This window comes from Sturnira hondurensis, unplaced genomic scaffold (assembly GCF_014824575.4).
Source record: "Sturnira hondurensis isolate 20B ecotype Veracruz unplaced genomic scaffold, ASM1482457v3 Scaffold0017436, whole genome shotgun sequence".
NCBI lineage: Eukaryota > Metazoa > Chordata > Mammalia > Chiroptera > Phyllostomidae > Sturnira > Sturnira hondurensis.
Genome location: NW_028090067.1, coordinates 12,934,945 through 12,955,352, shown reverse-complemented (window position 1 = coordinate 12,955,352; position 20,408 = coordinate 12,934,945). Strand labels below are relative to the sequence as shown.

At 45.6% G+C, this 20,408-nt stretch overlaps 1 protein-coding gene across 1 annotated transcript in view; it reads left to right on the top strand.

Moving 5' to 3' along the window:
• The first annotated feature begins 1,394 nt into the window (after window positions 1-1,394).
• Window positions 1,395-20,408, top strand: part of BPIFC (BPI fold containing family C) — a 37,020-nt gene continuing 18,006 nt past the window's right edge. The window contains exons 1-8 of the mRNA XM_037067913.1: window positions 1,395-1,563; window positions 7,919-8,042; window positions 9,936-10,056; window positions 12,593-12,721; window positions 13,943-14,098; window positions 14,231-14,294; window positions 16,273-16,333; window positions 19,452-19,543. Of these exons, the coding sequence (XP_036923808.1) occupies window positions 7,919-8,042; window positions 9,936-10,056; window positions 12,593-12,721; window positions 13,943-14,098; window positions 14,231-14,294; window positions 16,273-16,333; window positions 19,452-19,543 (747 nt within the window). The 5' untranslated portion in view covers window positions 1,395-1,563. The remainder of the gene's footprint in view (window positions 1,564-7,918; window positions 8,043-9,935; window positions 10,057-12,592; window positions 12,722-13,942; window positions 14,099-14,230; window positions 14,295-16,272; window positions 16,334-19,451; window positions 19,544-20,408) is intronic.

Sequence of the window (20,408 nt, the reverse complement as noted above, 5' to 3'; positions counted from 1 at the left end):
CCTACCACCATTGATAATGGCCACGTACTAATGAATAAGATTGTACAGCACTTTACAAGCACTTTCTCATAGATTGTTACTATCTGACTGTATCTCCCCAAAATTTATACACTGAAATTCTAACCCCTAAAGGTGATGATATTAGTAGGCCCTTATGTCGTAATGGGATTAGTGGGCCCTTATATAATAACGGGATTAGTGCCTTATAAAAGAGGTTCCCGAGAACTCCCAGCTCCGTCCACCACGTGAGGACACAGCCAGAAGACACCAGCTATGAACCTGGGAGAGGGTCCTCATCGAAACATGACCATGCCGGCATCTTGATCTTGGACTTCCCAGCCTCTAAAACTATGAGCAACAAATTTCTGTTGTTTTTAAGCGATGAGATCTTGGCATATAAACTTAGCTTCACTTAATCTTAGACTATTCTTTAGTGTTTTGTTATAACAGACTAAACAAAGTAACTAAAACAGTTACCGGCCTTTTTTTCCCCATCCAAACTTATTAAGGTAGATACTGTTTTTATCTTCATTTTGCCCCTAAGGAAACTCAGGCTAAGTAGGTAAGGATAACTGGAGGTGCACTAGGTGGGAAAAGTGATAGGGCTGTCTCAAGTGCAGACAGTGCTGAGTAAACTTGCCTGGTTTTCTTACTAGGGTGACCAGTCTTCTCGGGTTTCCTGAGACTGTCCTGGTTTTAGTGCTGAAGATCCTGGGAAAACCAGGACCACCGGTCACCCTGTCTTACCCAGAAAATTGTAAATAAGTCATTAGACACTTCATGCAATCAGATCCCTGGCCATCGAAAATGCAATGACTAAAACATGGGGGAGGGGAGTAGGGATGATGTTTAGAATCTAAAGATATCAAGCTACATGATACCTAGTTGATGAACCCACCCAGCTTGCTTCAAAGAAACGCTGAGACAGGAGGCCATTAATAACCTTCAGACAAGAAGCGGACACTTGGAAATGCCTTCTGTGGTCTTGCCCTGGAAGACAAAGGTGGTAAGTAGGTCAGCCTGGTGATCTAGCTTCACGCTCTCAGGCTGAATCGGATTCACTAGAAGTCCAAAGCGTATTCTTTGCGGTAGTAGAGCCAAGCCCTCCAGGCACCCTGACCGGGGGAAACCGGCTTATTATTCCAGAAAGAAAATTTCTTCCTCTTCTAATTCGATACAATTTACACCTTTTTCAATACATTGGAAGTCTTGACTTAATCATTCTGGTAAAGTAGCCGAAACAATTTCACATGAGCTGTGTGTGTGTGCGTGTGTGTGTGTGTGTGTGTGTGTGTGGCAGGGAGGTAATTATTGCATAGGCGGCATTGTCTGCTCATCTAGGTAGAGCCTGTAGTGTTCATTCATGCCATTGGCTAATTGAAGTGAAGCAATTATGTATCATATTTTGACAGAGGCATTAAAAGAATCCACCACTAGATGATTCAGACTTAATTATCCTGTCTTTGGCACAGCTGAGTTCAAAGCTCAAGAAGAGAACGCACCTACTTCAAAGGCAGAGGGAATCGAAGGTGCTCCCTGGCTTTGGACTCTTCCTCTGTTGAGGTAAGAATCACGAACAAGCTTCGGGTGTCTGCCAGCAGACAGGCTCCCAACGGGGGTTACCCTCTTGCTGGAGACATCCCAGATCTGGTGGGACACCCTGAACAGGCAGCTGTCCCACATTCTGAGTTATTATGGTCTGCCTCAGTTTTTCTGTTTTGTTTGGTTTTCGTGTTACTCTTGCTCACCAAGAAGACTGTGAATAGCTCTAAGAAAGAATAGAGAGTTGGTTGGAACTACATGCTCGGTTTTGCCACATTCAGCCATGTTAAGAGGGTTGCTCAAGAGTCTGGGCTTGTCTTTCCTTCCATTTCAATGGGGAACCCAGCACAGTGGCAGAAAATACTGACATGTGTCTCAGCCAGCGTGGTGAGGATTAAGGAGCTGCTGTGATCTCCCTGCTTTGGGCCAGGGCTTGAATCACGTCAGTGACCAAGATCTTGCCAGAGCAAACAACCTTCCCACTTAAGAAATTTTTAACTTGTCAATGTTGTGTGTGCAGTTTGGGGAGGAAAGATTTTATGTGAATTTTCAAGGTGCTTGTCATTACAGATTTTCATGTGAAGTCAGATGTGTGGGCTGCATCCCTTGAGACATTCTCCACTTCTTTCCGTGTCCCATAGCTGCTGATTTAGACTTCTCACAGTCATTTTATCTTCACCATTAGATTAGAATAGTCTTAAAGTCTAGGCTTTAAACCAATTGAACTTAATTTTTCAACTTTGGCTTCTGTTTTAAAGGCTGCATTTCATTCACTCATCACTTCTTTAATAAATTTTTCCAGAGTCTGTCAGAACTCTCCCCCACCCCCGCCCGTAAGCGGTGATGGCAAATTGACCTGTCTCAGGAGTTTTCCCAATTGTACCAGTTTTCTTATCTCTAGTCATTGGAATGACTCAGGCATGGGCCATCTAATTTACAAGTGTTTTTCTGTCCACATGTTGGATGGAAATGTAATGAGTTCTGAGGCTTTGAATCTTGGAAAGAAGCAATTCCTTAGAAGCAACAAAGTAGGTAACTTGGCCAGCAGAGTTTTAAAATCATCTTGGATCCATTTTAACAGGCAACTCACCCTGCCCTTACTTGTCAGCCAAATTACTTAACCTTTTAAGAGTCATCACCTTGCCTGACAAGGTTCCTTTCCTCCCCTGCCCATAAATTATCATCCTAAACAAACAATTCAACTGAAAGTTATATACAAGCCATCGCTTTATAGCCCAAGAATTTTATTCACTCAGAAAATTTTTAGAGGAAATATATGTATTTCTGTATGCAATTTTGAGTTGCTGGATCTCCATCCAAGTACACCCCTTTGGAAACTTTCTTTAACTGAGAAGGGAAAACACGTTTTTTGCTGCTGGAAGGAAATTTAAAACCTCACTTGTGCCCAAGAAAATACAAAAGGATTTCACTTGGTGCTTGAAAATTTCCAGATGTTTAATGATTTTTTTCCACATAGAAGAGGGCATCAAGTAACTCCTATTTCAAATTCTCAAATTAAAATTACAAATTCTAGCATGTAGCAAGTTATTAAATGAAAAAAACTATAAACACAAAAAGTAGGAGCCAGAAGAGCAAGGTTTGAATCCCAGGCACCTGACTTTGTGTATGAGCTCGGGGAGGTCATTCAGATTCTCTAAGCCTCTGTGTCCACTTGTCCGATGGAGATGGGATAACATCCACCTGAAAGAATTGGTGTGAGCTTTGTAAATGGTCCAGAAACACAAATGTATCATTTCAGTTGTGAGACCACTGGCAAGTGATATATCTGCCTTGGTTTATCATGCTTTTTTGCTGTAGAAATGGAGAGCTATTTGTATGATGATTTGGTTTTCTCATTTTTTTTCACCGTGTTCTAGAACCTTTCTTAGTTAACCAGGATCTTGTAAGTCAGTCAGTTGGCCAGTTAGTAAATATTTACCGAGATCCTACTATGTGCCAGGCAGAGATAGAATTTCTACCTTAATTTGCATGCAGTCTCGTGGGTATAAATTTTTTAGTCTACCATTCTTTCCCATTGCTATCCACTGCTGTGAAAAATGGTTTCCTCTTTTGAAAGGTCTGTCATATGCCTGCCTCAGCATGACACACCCATTTACAGTTCTTTGCCTACAGATATTAGCATGACTACACATTAGGATGGCCTCATCATTTGTGAAAATGTGGAAATATTTCTATACCCATTGGTGCATAGCCACAAATCGGAGCCCCTGGAGTGTTCCCCTTATCCCCATAGTCTCTTTCATCTCTGCTATTCCCCTGTCCAGGACCCCTTGACCACCCCCCAGCTCAACAGCTGGAGGAAGACCTAGCACAGATGCCAGGTGGATCCAGCTCCTGAGTCCATTCTGAGTATAAGCTGTTAGTTAATATCATCCCACCTCCCAGAATGTGGAAGAGCTCACACTTGCTCACCCACTCCTCAGATTTCCACCAGCCCTCAGATCCTTCACTGCGTGACCAGAGACCTCCTCTCCTACCCGAGCCCCTTCCCCTTAGCTCCCACTGTCATTTCTCTGTGCTTCCCTTGTGTTGCCTCTACCCTGGTCATCCTCCAGCCACCCCTCCTTAGCCCTGCCCCGGGCATCGCTGCCCAGCTTCTTTCTGTCAGTTGTCCTGTATGACCCAAACCAACTCCACAGGGCTGAAACACCGCACTGAATGTATATGGCCATAGCAGTGTTAAAATATTGAAATAGCTAAGTATTAATAGTAAGTAGTCACTACCCTGAGTCCCGACCCCACCCCCAGTACCCTACTCTGATCACTCCTCCAAGACTTCCGCCCTCCTCATGATCCCCTACCCAACCTCCCTGATTGTGGCCAATTGGGTGCATGTGATCTACTAGTGAATAGATGCCCTTCCAATTACCTCTGCAAAGAACTATATTGTAGAGTGAGGTAAGGGCTGTTCTTTCATTTAATAACTCATTGATTCATTCTTCCAATACTTGTCTGTCACTCACTGTGTCCAAGATACTGAGCAGAGCTCTAGAACCTCCAAATGAGACAAGGTCTGTGTCCTCATGGTGCTTACATTCTGGTAGGAGAGATGGACAATAATCAAGAAAACAAAAATACACACATGAATAAATACATAATTGGATTGAGGAAAGGAAATGAGGTTAGTTTTTGGAAGTCAGAAATGGCTTCAGAAAGAAGGCTGTGTTTGAAATGGACCCTTGGGTGTGTAGGGTTTCCGCAGGCCTAGGTGAAGGGGAGCAACGTAAACACAGGCACTGGTCAGGAAACATGGCGTGTGTTTAGGAACCAGGGGCTCAGTGTGTCTGCACAGTGGGAGGCACAGATATCTGGCTGCTGGGATAGCTGGTGGGAAATGGAAGCGGGCTGACTGAGCCAGCCTCCTCTCACACCCGAAGGTAGACTTACGCCACACAGAACAGACAGGTCAAGACCCTAATTCTCAACCTCATGGCCCTCCAGCAAAATGCTCACATCAGCATTCACTATTCTGAGCTTCAGTCCACTGAATACATTGGGTGGCATGTGCACTAGACAAAATGCCAGTCCAGAGACTGGGTACAGCAACCCTTCCTCTCCCCACCAAACTGGATACACTGGTGTGGGGTTTTCCTAAAACACTTTTCACTGGTCCTACTCTGAGCCAGAGGGCACCTTTTCCCATTTCACACAAAATCCCAAGATAGGCTAGCAATAGCCCTGCTCAGACACTCCCTTCTCCAGCCAGACTGCTCTATTCCTTTCAAGTTCATCCTCCAGGACACCCCTTTGTCTATGTCACCCCATTCCCACCTCTGTGGCCTTACCCATAGGCCCACACAAACCCCTTTATCAAACTTATCTTGGCCAATCACCCACATGCACACCTGTCACGATGACCCCTCTCCTGCATCCAGATTACTCCTGAATCCCAGCCCCTTTCCAATCCTTCCTTGCCCAATCCCTTCGTCTGTCTAAATGCATGGCTCCCACGCTGTTCTCTTCTTTGACCACCTTCAAAAATGCTTCTCTGATTTGTTTCATGTTTGGGTGTTAACTCAGTGCGTATCTGTCACATGTGGGTCTTTGGTGTGTGTATATGCAGCAAGGACATCTTACAGAAATCAGAAACTCCCAGAACTTCAAACAAGGCCTGTGAATGTGTTCCTCGCATGGATGTCATTAAAAGAAACCCATGTCACTGTTGTTGATAGAACCCATGCTTCATTCATCAAAAAAAATGGACATTGATCCATTTTCATTAATTCAACAAATATGCATTAAACAATTAATATCTGCCAAGCACCAGCAATATAACAGCACTGGCAATATAACGGTGGTCCCTCTCCTCAGAGAAGATGTTCATTAAGATTTCTTTTGTGTATCTACTATGCGCTGACATTGCACCAGCCTTTAGAGATACAAAAGTAAGGCAATGCCTACGAAGAAGGGACAGATGAGTAGAGACAGACACAACACAGCGTGGTGCCTACCGAGACCAACAGCTGCTCCAAGTGCTGCGGCAGATCCGAAGGCCAACCTGGCTCGCCTCACAGTCTCCAGGGAGAGACATTCATTGGCTCAACCATTCCGTGTTCACCCACTCCCTACTGTGTGCCAGTCACTGTTCAAAGTGCTGAAGTGATGAAACTTCCCCATGAAGCCTAAAAACTCTAGTAGGAGAGGTGGGCACTAACCAAACAAGCAACTGTAGACTATGCTAGACGATACTAAGTGCCTGAGGAAAAGCGAAATGAAGAGGGGCACAGGGAATGTCAGGGTCACAGGGAAGGGGGTGCTTGTTTCATACGGAGTGGGTAGGAAAGACTTCACTGAGGTAATGCTTGAAAACCCAGCCATGTGATGTTTACAGAGGATGACTGTGTGAGGCAAAGGGAACTACAAGCACAAAGACATGAGGGTACACGCTGCTTAGAGTGTTCAAGAAAGATCGAGTCAGCTGGGGAGGCTGGGGAGCGGTGAGCCAGACTGATGTGTTAAGGAAGGAGGTCAATGAGAAGGCAGAGATGTGGAGCAGGGCATGGCTTTACAGTTGGTGGAAGGACTCTGGGTTTTATACTGAGTAAGATGGGGAACCAAGGGCTTTTCTGGGGTGGGGATGACAAGATCTGACTTTCATTTCAAAAGGCCCATTTCTGGCTGTGGTGTGGAGGATAGCCAGAAGAGGGCAAGGGGAGCCGAGAGACCAGTAAGGAGGTGACTTGGTGAGATGATTGGAGGTATGGCGGTGGAAGTGGTGAGCCTGCCTAAAAGCTCATGGTGTTTCAAATGCTCAAACAGAAGCGTGTGTATTGTACAAAGTGCCGTGGAAGCACAGAGGAGACAGTGCGGTAATGAGCCCAGTGCAAAATGACCTGGTGAGGGAAGCTTTCACAGAGTGGACACGGAAGCTGGCCCTGGAGGATACAGTCACCAGACAGAATGTGGGTTGTGATCCAGAGGCACAGGGGCAGAATGGGAAAAGGAGAGAGACAGACAGACAGGCAGACAGACACGTGTGTTCACACTGGGAGAGTTCAACAAAAAGCCCTCAGTCACAAGGGAACTGGCAACTTGAGGAACAGCACCTAGTTCTGTGTGCCCAGCTCAGAACAGTACCACTTAAACAGAAGAGGAAGGGCAGCAGCTTGGAAGAGTTTTGGAGCCAATTGTAAAAGACCTTTCGCCAGGGTAAGAGCTTAAACCTTGCCATGGTAGGCGAAAGGGAGTCATGAAGGGTCTTTAAGCAGATTCACTGAGGCCACCTTTCTAAACCACTGACTCATTTGTTCTAAAACTCAAGAATTCCTCACCCCTACCCTAGTATCCTTCTCAAGGCATATCCAAATCAGTATATTTATTATAAAACTCTTGTTTGTATTGCATTGCATCATGCCGTATTGTGTTATAATCATCTGTTTGTGTGTGTGGCTCACCCACTAGTCTGTGGGAAATAGAGGTCAGAGGCTACACATAGGTCATCTTTACTTCCTCAGCACCTAGAACATTTTCTGGTGTGTTCAATAAATGATTACTGGTTGGTTGGATAGATGGATGGATGGATGGACAGACAGACAGATGGGGTAAGTTCCATAAATAAGCAATGAAAATGAGAAAGCCTAGAAATGCTGGGGGGAATTGACCAACAAGAAAGTCAAGAATAAGCCCTGGCTGGTCTAGCTCAGTGGGTTGAGCACGGGCCTGAGAACCACACGATCGCGGTTCGATTCCCAGTCAGGGCACATGCCTAGGTTGCAGGCCAGTTCCCAGCAGGGGACTCATGAGAGGCAACCATACATTGATATTTCTCTCCTTCCCTTCCTCTCTAAAGATAATAAATAAAGTCTTTTAAAAAGTCAAGAATAATTAAGAAACCTTAAATGTCGGTTAATTGCAGATGCGTATAAAAATGCCCCTAGTCCTTTGGGGATGTTTTCTCCTGTGGAATGTCTACTTCTCATCTGCTCAGACCACATACCCTGGAATCAAGGCGAGAGCTACTCAGCGGGCTCTGAACTATGGTGAGTTGGATGCTTTCAGAAGCCAGGCTGCAGCCCCTCAGGTGCAGTCTGTAACCCAAACCCAGAACCTCATACTGAGCTGTGTCACGACTGAGATAGGCTCTACTGTTGGGTGGTCCAGTCCCTTATGCAGAAGCTACTAAGATGACTGGGAAGAAAATGTTGCCTAGAAAATAATCACCAGAACAGTAGGCATGTCCAAACACAGACACAGATTTATTCATTCTCATTCTCTCTCTCCTTCCTCACTCTCTCTTTCTCTCTCTCTCTTTGACACACACAGACACACACAGTGGACATCTCAGAGCTCTAAAAGAGAATGCACCATAGTATAGAGGAAAGGAGATTTGGAATAAAAGTAATAACTTAAGAGTTAAAAAAAGGGTTTGATTTCAAAAGGAACTTAGAGTTCCCTGAAATTGTGTGCAAAATTTAATGAGGATGGTGATTGCACATTTTTCTTGAGAGAGGCTCTGTACGTTTATTTGATGTGCAAAGGAGTCTGAAACACTGAAGGATTGAGAGCTGCCCCATTAGAGGCACAGGCAGAGAAAAATGTCAGCCTGATATTTTCTTTGGGCTTCACTGGGGCAAGGACAGATTATATCAAAGAAAGGAACGGTAAAGTCAATGTACATGGGCCGGTTTCTCGCCTGTAAATTTTTGCCTACGATGAGCTAAATTATCAGTTGATATTCACTAAGGTCCCATGTTATACCAGTGTAGATGAAGAAAGTTAGGGATAAAGACATTTTGTGACTTGCAGGATCTCAATGAGCTAGTAAGGGACCATGTTGGGATTCCAGCCAAAACTCTCCAACAGTGCTTTCGGTTTGTTCCATCTTTACATCCTTTGCATTCTACTGTTACAGCCCCACACTGTAACGTTATCCATGGTGTCACACAGGATAAAATCTTTTCTCCTCCATCTCCAGCCAGGGTAGCATACGTGGAAATGAGCTTAGGCTGCAAGGTAAGGGGTAAAGGTAAAACTTCCTCCTTGAGAAGGTTAAAATGGAAAGGTCACTCCTCATCACTCTGTAAGTCCCTTTTCTCAGGCCCTTTAATGTGGATAGGCCTCCTTTTCTCCCTTTTACGTCCTGTGGTGTTGCCACATCAAGACAGGTGTGTCCCAAATAAAAAGCAGGGAACCCTGGGGTCCTTCAAGAATACAATGAAAATGTGGACCCTCTCCCTGAAAAGTAGGTTTACAGTTCCAAGTACACAAACACAGAGTTTATTTTTGTATTATAATTTATTAATTATTATATTACGTTCCATAGGAACAACTGTAAACTGACTTTTGCCCACCCCCATATGCACATATACAACCAATCACAGTCTTTATTAGAATTTCAGGGGGTTCAAATGTTGCCAAAGAGGTCCATGGACATCAGGCCAAAAATTCCTGAGCTTAAAGAATCTAGGGCCGGGGGACACTACTTTCTGGGATTGGCTACAATAAGATAGATTCTGGAGCCAAATTGCCCATATACTTGACTATGGGGTCCCCCAGTTCTTTGCTGGGTGACTTAGGGGAGCATTAACCTCTTTGAGGTTCAGTTTTTTCATCTGTAAAATATGGACAATGATAATATTTTGCACTTTTCCTATCATACTGCCCTGTGATAACATTCTTTGGCCCAGGCCAAATAATGAAAATCTCTCATGCGCTTAGCCCTGGGGTCTCGAGCAACGTTATTAGCCCCTCTGAGAACCAGTGTGTCCCTGTGTGCAGGAGGGACGACAATCGTACCCACCTGGTGTGACTGCTGCTTCCTGAGTGTCTAAGAGCGTGCCTCACTCGGTAAATTTCACTTGTCTGTTTAATGATATGACCTCATTGCCATCTTTGTGTATTTTCAATGAACACTTTCTTTGGTTCTTTCTCAGGCGTTCAAGCTGGGATGGAAATGATTGAGCAAATGGCCAAAGAAAGACACATCCCAGATTTAAGAGGTTCTGAGTCTCTTGAATTTCTGAAGGTTGATTACGTGAACTACAATTTTTCAAAGTAAGTGAAAGAGCAGAGCCTTGTTAGCAGTGACATTCATCTTGAAACTCGCCGGGTTGTGGATACGCCACCACCTGTTCTGGGGTAGCAGCAGGACCTGCAGAGCAGGGGTTAGCCAGCCTTCGGTGAGAGGTTTATCAGATGAATGACCCAAGGGGAAAAGGGGAATGAAGTTGACAACCAGCATGGCATTTGGGTCTGAACACCTGGGTTCAGGTCGTGTCTCTGCTGCACACCAGTTGCGGGCACCTAGCAAACCTGCTCAGAGTCTGTGTCCTTGTGTCCTCCTCGCCTCTTTCCTAAACTGGGAATTCTAACCCAACACAGTAGGCTGCTGTGGCCACCTGGTCCCTCAGCTTCTAAAGGAAATCATTATTCATTCCATTGCTGCCCTCGCCCCCATTAATCTAGAAGTTGAATTCAACCTCAGAGCAAAGTCTCAGAAATAAATCGACTCTCCTCAAATATCTTCAGATTTTAGCAAAGGTCAGCTAAGGTTTCAGAGGTCACTGGGTTCATGACCTTCTGCCCTCCTAGGCTCCAGACTTTTCCTCCTCTGGAGCAGCGCAGGTGTCTCCCACCGGCCTCAGGCAAAGCAGTCCCACCCACGCCGGGGCACCGAGGACCCTTCCTTCATACTCTAAACACTTTTCAAAATAACTTCCCAACCAACAAGTCTCTCTTCCTAAGAAGGGTTCTGGTGGCAGCTGTACTCTTTTCCGCCATGTTATAGCAACAAAATTCAATGTCAAAATCAGTGAACGGTATTTTAGGGTTCTTAGGATACAATCCCAGCAGTGGAATTGCTGGGTCAAAAGGCAAGTCCAATTTTAGTTTTCTGAGAAAATTCCATACTGTTTTCCATGATGGTTGTACCAGTCTGCAATCCCACCAACAGTGGACCAGAGTCCCCTTTTCCCCACACCCTCTCCAACATTTGTTGTTTATTGCTTTGTTTATGATAGCCATTCAATCCCAAAGAACCTATGCACCCCAATGTTCATAGCAGCACAATTTACAATAGCCAAGAGTTGGAAGCAACCTAGGTGCCCGTCAGTAAATGAATGGATCAAAAAACTATGGTACATATACACAATGGAATTTTATGCTGCAGAAAGAAAGAAGGAGCTCCTACCTTTTGCAACAACATGGATGGAACTGGAAAGCATTATGCTGAGTGAAATAAGCCAGGTGTTGAAGGACAAATACCATATGATCTCACCTCTAACAGGAAGCTAAACAACAAAGCAAACAAGCAAGCAAAATATAACCAAAGACACTGAAATAGAGAACAGGCTGACAGTGACCAGAGGGGAGAGGGGAGGGAATTTCAGGGGAAATAAGGGAGGGATTTAGAGGAACCTATATAAAGGATACATGGACAACAACTGAGAAGGGTGGAAATGGGAGGGAGGGGGAAGGACGGGGGGTGGGATGGGATGAGAGTAATAGACAGAAAACTACTTGAAAAATAATTAAATAAAAAAATTGGAAAAAAAAACAAAAAATCAGTGAACGGTAAAAGTCAGGTGATATCACAAATGTGAAGACACTTGATGAAACTGAAACTGCTCGCTGTACAAGTGTGAGTTGATATCCATAAAGACAGCATAAGGACATCATTGTCAGAACAATAGAATTGCCACATTTGTTCAGATCCTTGTTACATCCAGCCCAGAGTTTTGATATTGTATTAACTAGGAATAAAGTTCCATTGAATATAATAGCAAACTACAATGGCCTAGATGTAATAGAGGTATGTTTTTGTCTTGCAAAAAACAGGCTCAAAGGGAACAGTGGAGGATCCCTATGGAAGCCCCACAATTTTATCAGTATCCCGCCTTTTTATAGTTTTCTGCTCCACCACCCTCAGCTCTAGGTTCTAGTCTCAAGGTTGTCTCGAGGTCCAAAATGGCAGCTCAGCCAGCAAATTCATGTTTCAGGCCCCTGGAAGGAGGAAGAAGCAAGGATGAATTGACTCTTATAAGCTGAGTTAGTCTCCTCTTCAATGAATTTTTTTCCCCTGAAGTTCCACTCTAATAATTTTCCACCTATACAATAATGGACAGATCTTAGGCATACGGCCACATTTATTAGCAAGGGAGACTGGAAAACTGGTTTCCCAACCAGACCGCTTTGTCATCCTGAACAAAGTCAGGAATGGTTTGGAAAGAAGAAAGGGAAACGGATGTTCAGGCAGCACCTGGCAACCTCTGCCGTGGTTGCCACAAAAGCCCCAGAGGAAATGCAGGGAGAGGATGGCTGTGTGCGTCTCGAGTACAGTCTTCAAGGTTAAGACTGTACAAATTTGTTTCCAAACTTGCTCTTTTCCCTGGTCAGTGAGACACGGGAGTTCCCTGCCCAGAGCTTGAGGGGAATTAGAAGGCCATGCCCACAGGCAGCCGTGCAGTCCCAAGGTTCCTTGCTCCGTGGGAACGCAGTCACCTGGTGGGGTTTCTGCAACTGCATTCCTGATTTTGTCACATAAAGATGTGCTAGAGGAGTTGCACTAACTCCTCTGTTTCTTGTTTTACAGCATAAAAATCAATGCCTTTTCATTTCCAAATACTTCACTAACCTTTGTGCCAGGGGTGGGAATCAAGGCACTGACCAACCACGGCACTGCCAACATCAGCACAAACTGGGAAGTCAAGTCTCCACTTTTGTGAGTATTTCCTGAAAAGTCAGCTGCTGTTCTGGGGGGACATGGAGTGTATAAATTTGCTGATGTTTTTGATGTTAGTCTTCTTTCCTCAACCATTACCACTCTTTCCCAAGAGCATTTTTCCAGGAGAGATTTAAATCAAAATATCTCTCCTGGGGGGACAGAGGGGCAGGGGCGGAAAATCATCTTTACCTTAAAAGTAGCTACTGATCAAAATGTCCTTTACAATTTCCTAAGGCCTAGAAGTCCCAGACTGTTGGAGAACTGCACACGTGCTCAACATTTGAGACCCCCAAATGAGTCACTGTGTGATCTTAGTCGGCCATCCAACACCCTGTGCCATCTGTGGGGGCATCTGATGGGAAGGGGAGCCTTCCTACCTTACAAGGAGGCTGGAGGATGATAGTCACCTTCAGCCCAATTCTTCCTTAGCAAACGGCCTTTGCACCCTCCTTAGAAAGAAGGGATCAAATTCAAGGTATGCTCACAGACCACCTACTATGTGCAAGTTCTGTCCTGGGTGTGATGTTTAGGTGTGCCTTGGTTCGTGACTCAGAATGACACATTCATTCCCCGACTTGATCATTTACCAACCAATCATTGAGTTGTTAACTTGTGTACCATTTATTCCCAATTCAAGAACTCCAAGAACTCTTATAGATTGGAGAGAAATGATGTAGTCTCCTATAAGTAACGTGGGTTCAGGCATCTATTCTTTCTTGTCTTTACTGACTCATCAGCCTTGCATTGCATGCTCATTTTGCATCAGTCCATGAGCTAAGTCCTGGGGACATGGACATGAGCAATACACACTCCACTCCTTCGAAGAGTTCACAGAGCACATCAAAGTTTCCCCTCCCCATCCATGCCCCTCCTGCATAAGATATGGCCAACTTTATCCCCTATGTTCTCACTCTAAACAAGCATTGTATATGAATGATGTTCCATATGAGTGCAACCACGTGGGGGGTGGGGCAGAGTGCCCAGGATAAAATACCTGCAGGGTCCCTAAAGCTGTCACTGTTCACCTAACTCATTACTTCATTTGTTCAGCAAATATTCACTCAGCACCTACTTCTCCCACCTGTTGGAGGTGCCAGGAATCCAGAGGTGACAAAGGTCCTGCCTTCCACGATCTCAGGGTCTGGGGGGTAATCGGAGAACTGAGCCGTCTCCTCCCCTCCTGAGGCCTAGGTAACCTTGCGCTTTTTCTCTCAACAGCCAAGACACAGGAGGAGCTGACCTGTTTCTCTCTGAGGTCTACTTCACCGGTATCCTTGTCCTGGCCCAAAGTGACTTTGGTCACCCAACCCTGAAGCTCCAAGACTGCTACGCCCAAGTGAGCCATGCCCACGTCTCCTTTACTGGAGAACTCAGGTGGGTGAGGGTGCCCTGTGGGCAGTGGATAGTCAGGGGCTGGATTCTCAGGCAGCACCTGGTGGTGGGGGGTGGTATTTATAACCATAGGTATGGTCCCTGAGTAAGGCCCTTTTTCCCATTTTTTCCTAGTGTCCTGTATAACTCCTTCGCTGAGCCCATTGAGAAACCCATTTTAAAGAACTTAAATGAAATGGTAAGTCTTTAGAGGTTACGCCACCACGGTAAAATGCTATCAGCAGCAGTTCTGCCATGCTCTTATTAATTCTTAGTAAACCTTTACTGAGCACCTACTGTGTGCTAGGCACCACCAAGGCACTTTCCCACACATCATCCTACAGCATTCCTTCCTCAAGTTCTTGCCACAGGGTGGGCGAACAATCAACAAGAATTTACTTATCTTGTACCTACTGCATGCCCAGCACTAGGCTAGGGTCTATTGAGGGTATGAAAAAAAAATAAATGTATTATCTTTTTAGGAAAACCAAACTCAATCTTGTGAAATAATAAGTGAATGAGGACTTGAATTTAGTACATACTTATATGATAATTAGATCGAATTAAAGGGGTTCAGAGAAATGGGGAAATTAAACAAACAGAGACTGAAGCATCCTGGAAGCCAGTTTTAAAGGATACGGGACTTGAACTGGGCCTTGAAGTGCAGGTAGGACTTGGATAGGTGAGGTCTGGGAAGGAAGAAAGGGCGCTTCCAGCCAGCAGAAACAGTGCGAGTTAAGATGGCTTCCAAAACTACAACTACCTAGATTGTACAGTGCAAGTCGGGGTGTGAGGAGGGAACACGGAGTTGGCTTTGCGCCCACCTTCCAGTCCTCACCGCAGCCTCCCGAACCCTTTACCCACAGTTTGTGGGAGACAAGGAGAGGGATGAAGAGGACTGCCAAAGAAGGGGCACTCCTTTCTGGAAAAGAGGGTACAGACGGCGTCTCGCTACCTCCTTCTCGCTCACGCTCAGCTCAGAGCTTGGCAGGAAGTAGGTGTTTAATGAACATCAGTGAGGAAATCAACACGCAGAAACACTGGGCAGCCTGTCTAATGAGGTTGCCCGCTGGCCAAGGGACTTGGAGGCCACCTTCAAGGCCCTCACACTAGGTCATTCCTTTGTTCAGAGTGAGCCACGGCTCTTGGCCTCTGAGAGGAAGCCAATAGTTAAGTTTGCCTGGAGTTTATATATGACTTAGAAATCATAGAGGCTATGCCTCCGGGATTCCCTCTGAGCCACTGGGGATGAAAAGGGTGCTCAGAACACGGCTGTCAGACTGGGCCAGCGCAGGTTTCAAATGCTAGTGATGTGACTCCTGGAGGCTCACTTAACTTCTCCAGTTTTCCCATGTGCAAATAGGCGACACCAGCGTTTACCTCCCAGCACTGTGGTGAGGGTGAAATGGGGTTAAAACAACAGCTAACACACATTGAATGCTTACTACGAGCTGGGAAATTTCACACAAATTACCTCAATTTCTGCCCCCGATGAGGTAGATGCAATTATCACCCCCATTTTGCAGGTGAGGGAACTGAGGACCGAGAGTGCAGGTAACTTCCCAAGGGATTCAACGTGGCGCCCAGCTCCCAAGCCTCTGCTAGTAATCACCACACTGAGTGCTTAGCACACACCCGGCACACAGCAGGTCCATCGATGCTGGTGTCCTTCCTTTCTCATCAAGATGAGCTTGAGCCTGACTCAAGACTGATTTGCTAATTCCAAATGGAGTTCTGATTGAAACACATGCCCGATGTCATGGGCTGTTGAACCAGCCCAACGGGGAAATAAAGGCCCCAGCTGTAACCACTCCTGGCAGCGTGGCACTGATGACAGAGGAGGGAAAAGGCACAGCAGGTTCCCTGGGTGTGACAGCACCAGCATGGACTGGGACACATGTTCTGTCATGCCACAGGAGGAAAAGGCAAGGTCACATTCTTTCATGGGCCTCACTGGGTGTAGCCCCATTTGCTATGAAGTTCCGTCAGCGTTGAATGACCTGCCGCCCATGCATACTAACTTGAGGCCCATAGGCATCAACTAATTTAAGAGAAAGTCTTTATGATTAAAGGGAGAATGTCTGCTAGCCTTCATTTGCAGGGTCTAGGCCCATAAGTAGAGGTTTCCAGTATAATACAATAACCTGCATGTTTTTTTAAATTCTTTTTACGCCCAGCTCTGTCCCATCATCAGAGGTGAGGTGGAAGCACTGAATGCCAACCTCAGCATGCTGGAGGGTGAGTCCCTGAGCTGGCTCTTCTGATGGTTTTCTCCCCACCTTCCCACTCTGGTGTTCTCCACACCCTGTGGCTCCGGCTCTTCAGTCTGCTTTCCACCCCGCCAACTAGAGTCGTGGGAAGGGGCGGGGGCACATGGCCTGTGTGGGGGGGCTTGCTCTGTGCTGCTACCACCAGTTTCTCTGCAGGAAGGGGTGGCTGTGGGAGACTAGATGCAGTCTGAGAATAAAACTCTCGTGAACATTAACCCCAGCTCTGGCATGAAATCCATCTTCTTCAGACTGATTAATGCTGATCTGGGCCAGGTTATCCCCTGGTCCTAACCCGGGCATTGGCTCCTCTCTGCCTTCAGGACCAAGTCCAAATGCTTCCGTGTGGACTACAAGCCCCACCTGCCGTGCTCTGGCTCCTGCTTCCCTCTCTCCGCTTCATCTTGCACCTTTCCTGCTCCGGCAATCAGACTGCTTCTCCTGGCCTCACATCCCTTGCCTTTGCCCCTGCTGTCCTCTCTGCCTTGAAGAGCCTTCTCCCCTTCATCCATTTAGTCATTTAATAGATATTTATTAGGTGCTGTCTGCCAACACCGTGCTAAGCTGTGAGGGACACAGTCCCTTCCACTCCCCACCCCTCGGCCATTCCTCGTCTCGTTCACTCTATCTTTTAAGGCTCCAGCTCAGGCATAGTCTCTTCTAAAAGAAATCTTACCTGATGCCCACACCCCAAAGTTCTGCCTCCTCTGTACTCACATGATACTTTGAAAGTATCTCTCTCTTTCCACCCCACCCACCCATTCACCAATGGCACAGGCCAGGTGCTGCTCCTGGCGCCGGAATGCAAGAGTAAGCCTCGGAAACGGAAATCCCTGCCCTCATGGGACTCACGGGAGGGGACAGACAGCAAGCAAGATGATAAGTAAGATCTGTGGCATCCTAGAGATACATGATAAAAAGAAAAATAAAGCAAGGAAGGAGCTGGGGAGTGGCTTTCATTTTTAGATAGTATAGCCAAGGATATTCATACTAGATAGTTTTCCATTTTAGTTACTGAGCAGGTAACACAAAGTACAAATCTGAATGAAGTAGGGAGTGAGCTATACTCCTTGATCTGGGCACAGAACATTCCAGGTAGGTGAAACGGCAAGCTTGCAGGCCCCGAAGCAGGAACGTGCCAGGTGTGCTGGAGGAACTGTAAGGAGGCCATACTGAGAGCAGAGGGAGCGAGGGGGGAAGCAGCAGGAGATGAGGTCAGGGAGAAGAAAGCAGATGGTGAGACGTGCAGGGCTCCGTAGGCCATTGCAAAGGCTGGCTCCTAGTCTCGCTCTCGTAAGAAGCCTCTGGAGAGTTCTGAGCTAGTGTCACATGATGTCACTTATATTTTCACAATATCACTCTGACTTCTATCAATAATAGATAGGATGGAGGGCCAAGGTGGAAGCAGGGAGACCACTTAAGAGGCTACAGCAGTGACCCACATGAGCAAGGATGGCAGCTGGCCTGGATGGAGATGGGGAGACACATTCAGGTCCCGCATGTACCTTGCCAGTCGAGACAGCGGTATTTGCTGACACACTGAAGGAGGGTCATGAGGGGAGTTGAGGATAACCCCAGGTTTGACCCCGGGCAACCAGAACATTGGAAGAATGGAATTACCATGTACCCACATGGGGTAGACTGTCAGAATGGGTTTGTAATGGGACCATCTAGAGCCCAGGATTCGATCTGCCCTTACTGCGCTGTATTCTCACTTCCCGGTTACATGTCTGTCTCCCCAGCAGACTGTGAGCTCTGTGAGGGCAGAGGCTTTGACTCAGCTCTGTATCTCCCACACCAGGCCCAACACCAGCCAACACGAAGTTATAAATGTTTGATGAAGGGATGGCAGGACATGGACAGACAGACTGATAAATGGGTGTAGGTGGATGAAGGAATATTAATAACTTGGGGAGAAGAGAAGATGGAGAGAAGAAAGAACTCGTCAAGCATCCCCCTGTCCTAGCTTACTTTGGCAACTTTCTGTACCTCTGGAAGCCTCCGTCCCCTCACCTGTAACTGGTCAGGTCCTGCTTCCCTCCCACTATGGTGATGGATCCCTGGAGACTGTGAATTTGAAAGCAGTTTTTAAAACTATGGTGGCATAGGGTAGTATTGTTCCCTCATTTTGGCAAATCACTTCATCTCTCCTCCCTTCTTATCTCCATCTGTGGACTGAGCCAAACACGACATGCAGTGTGGGGAGCCGTGGTGCTCACGCACCTTCCTCTGGACTGGGGAGGAGGGAGGAGGTCTTCCTACCAGAGCACACGGTGGCCGGGAAAGCAACACCTCAGGCCAGGTGGGAAACTGGGCACACACCGTAGCACAAACAGACTGTGTCTGGCGCTGAGATCCATGCTTCCTGCAAGCCACACCCACTGTTTCCTGGCCCCTGGCCCCTGCCTGGCCTGCTTTGCTCTGAAAAGGATAGTACAGAAAATGACACACATCGTTGCACTGTGCATGAGAATTTCATCGGCCTCTCCAACTTAGTGAATTTTACTCCTGTCTGTCTCTTTCAATATTTCTTTTAAAAATTATTTCTAATTATAACAGTAATATATACTCATTAAAAAATATGTCTAACTACATAGGAGGCTTTAGCATAGAACTTGGAAGTCACTCATTCTACCAAACTAATATGTATGGCTTAAGATTGGCAAATACCTTTTGTTTGTCTAATTTCCTTTATAAAAAATAAGAGAGAGAGAGAGTGTGTGTGTGTGTGTGTGTGTGTGTGAGAGAGAGAGAGATTAAAAGTGTATACACCAAAATTTGACTCAAGTTTCTCTTAGGGTTACGTGATCTAAAAGGGTGTTTACTTTCTTCTTCTGACTTATCTCCTTTTCCTGGGTTTTACAAGTGAGAAGGACCTGAAACTAATATGATATTGAATATCAGCTGTAATGTAAATGAGAAAATTAGTAAATAGTGAACATGTGTTACTCATGAAATAGGGTAATTAATATTTTAAACAACAGAGAATTTAAAGTTATTAAATTATTTAAGAATTTATTGTAAGTATACACTAATCATATGTTATGCTTTTAGTGAATGTAATTTTTTTTGCTTTATTTACTATTTAGTTTTAACCAAGATCGACAACTATACTGTGCTGGATTATTCCCTGATGAGTTCTCCGGAAATTACTGAGAACTACATTGACCTGAATTTGAAGGTAACCTTCTCATTACCAAAGTCCTCATCCCGGCTACGAACAGTACAGTCATCCCTCGGTAGCCTCTAGGGCTTGGTTACAGGACACCCCCCCAATACCCAAATCTGGGATGCTCAAGTCCCTTGTATAAGATGGCATGGTGTTTGCATTTAACCTATGCACATCCTCCTGTGTGCTTTATATCATCTCTAGATTATTTGTAAAACCTAATATAATATAAATGTTATGTGTGTAGTTGTTTGAAAAACTACATGCTCAGTACAGACACAACCATCACAGGCCTAACTGCGTAGTGCACGGCAGCAAGAATGCAGCTTTTTTAGAAAACATTTTTCATCTGCAGTTTGTTGAAGCAGAGCCTCTGGATGCAGAAGGCAGACTATATTTGGGGAACAAATATTATGTGCAGAGGAAATATACCTACATGCTCTTCGAATCGTCTCCATCTCCGAGCAATTCCATGATGGATATGCTCCTTTAAAAGACTCGAACATTTTCTTGACTGATAAACGATTGTTCAGATTACACAAGATATGTCTGTCTTTTAAGAAAAGTGTCATGATGTCTTTGCCTCTGGGAGTAGGTCTGAGGCTAGGAGACCGCAAGGAGGGTGGTGTGCATTTGTTAGAACTCACCATGTCAGTAATTGTGCGCATTGGTACTTCTATCATTCTCCGATTAGTCACTGTAACTGAGGGCTGCTGACCTCTGTTGGGGCCACAAGCACGTGAAAATGGTGTTTGCTGATCCTGGAAAAGTGATCAACGGCCCTTATGTTTAGCTTTGCCTCAAAGTTAATATCCCTGTTTTTAAAAATGCGTATTGGCTTATATTTCAGTCACTCAGAGTCATTCAGGTCAGCTGA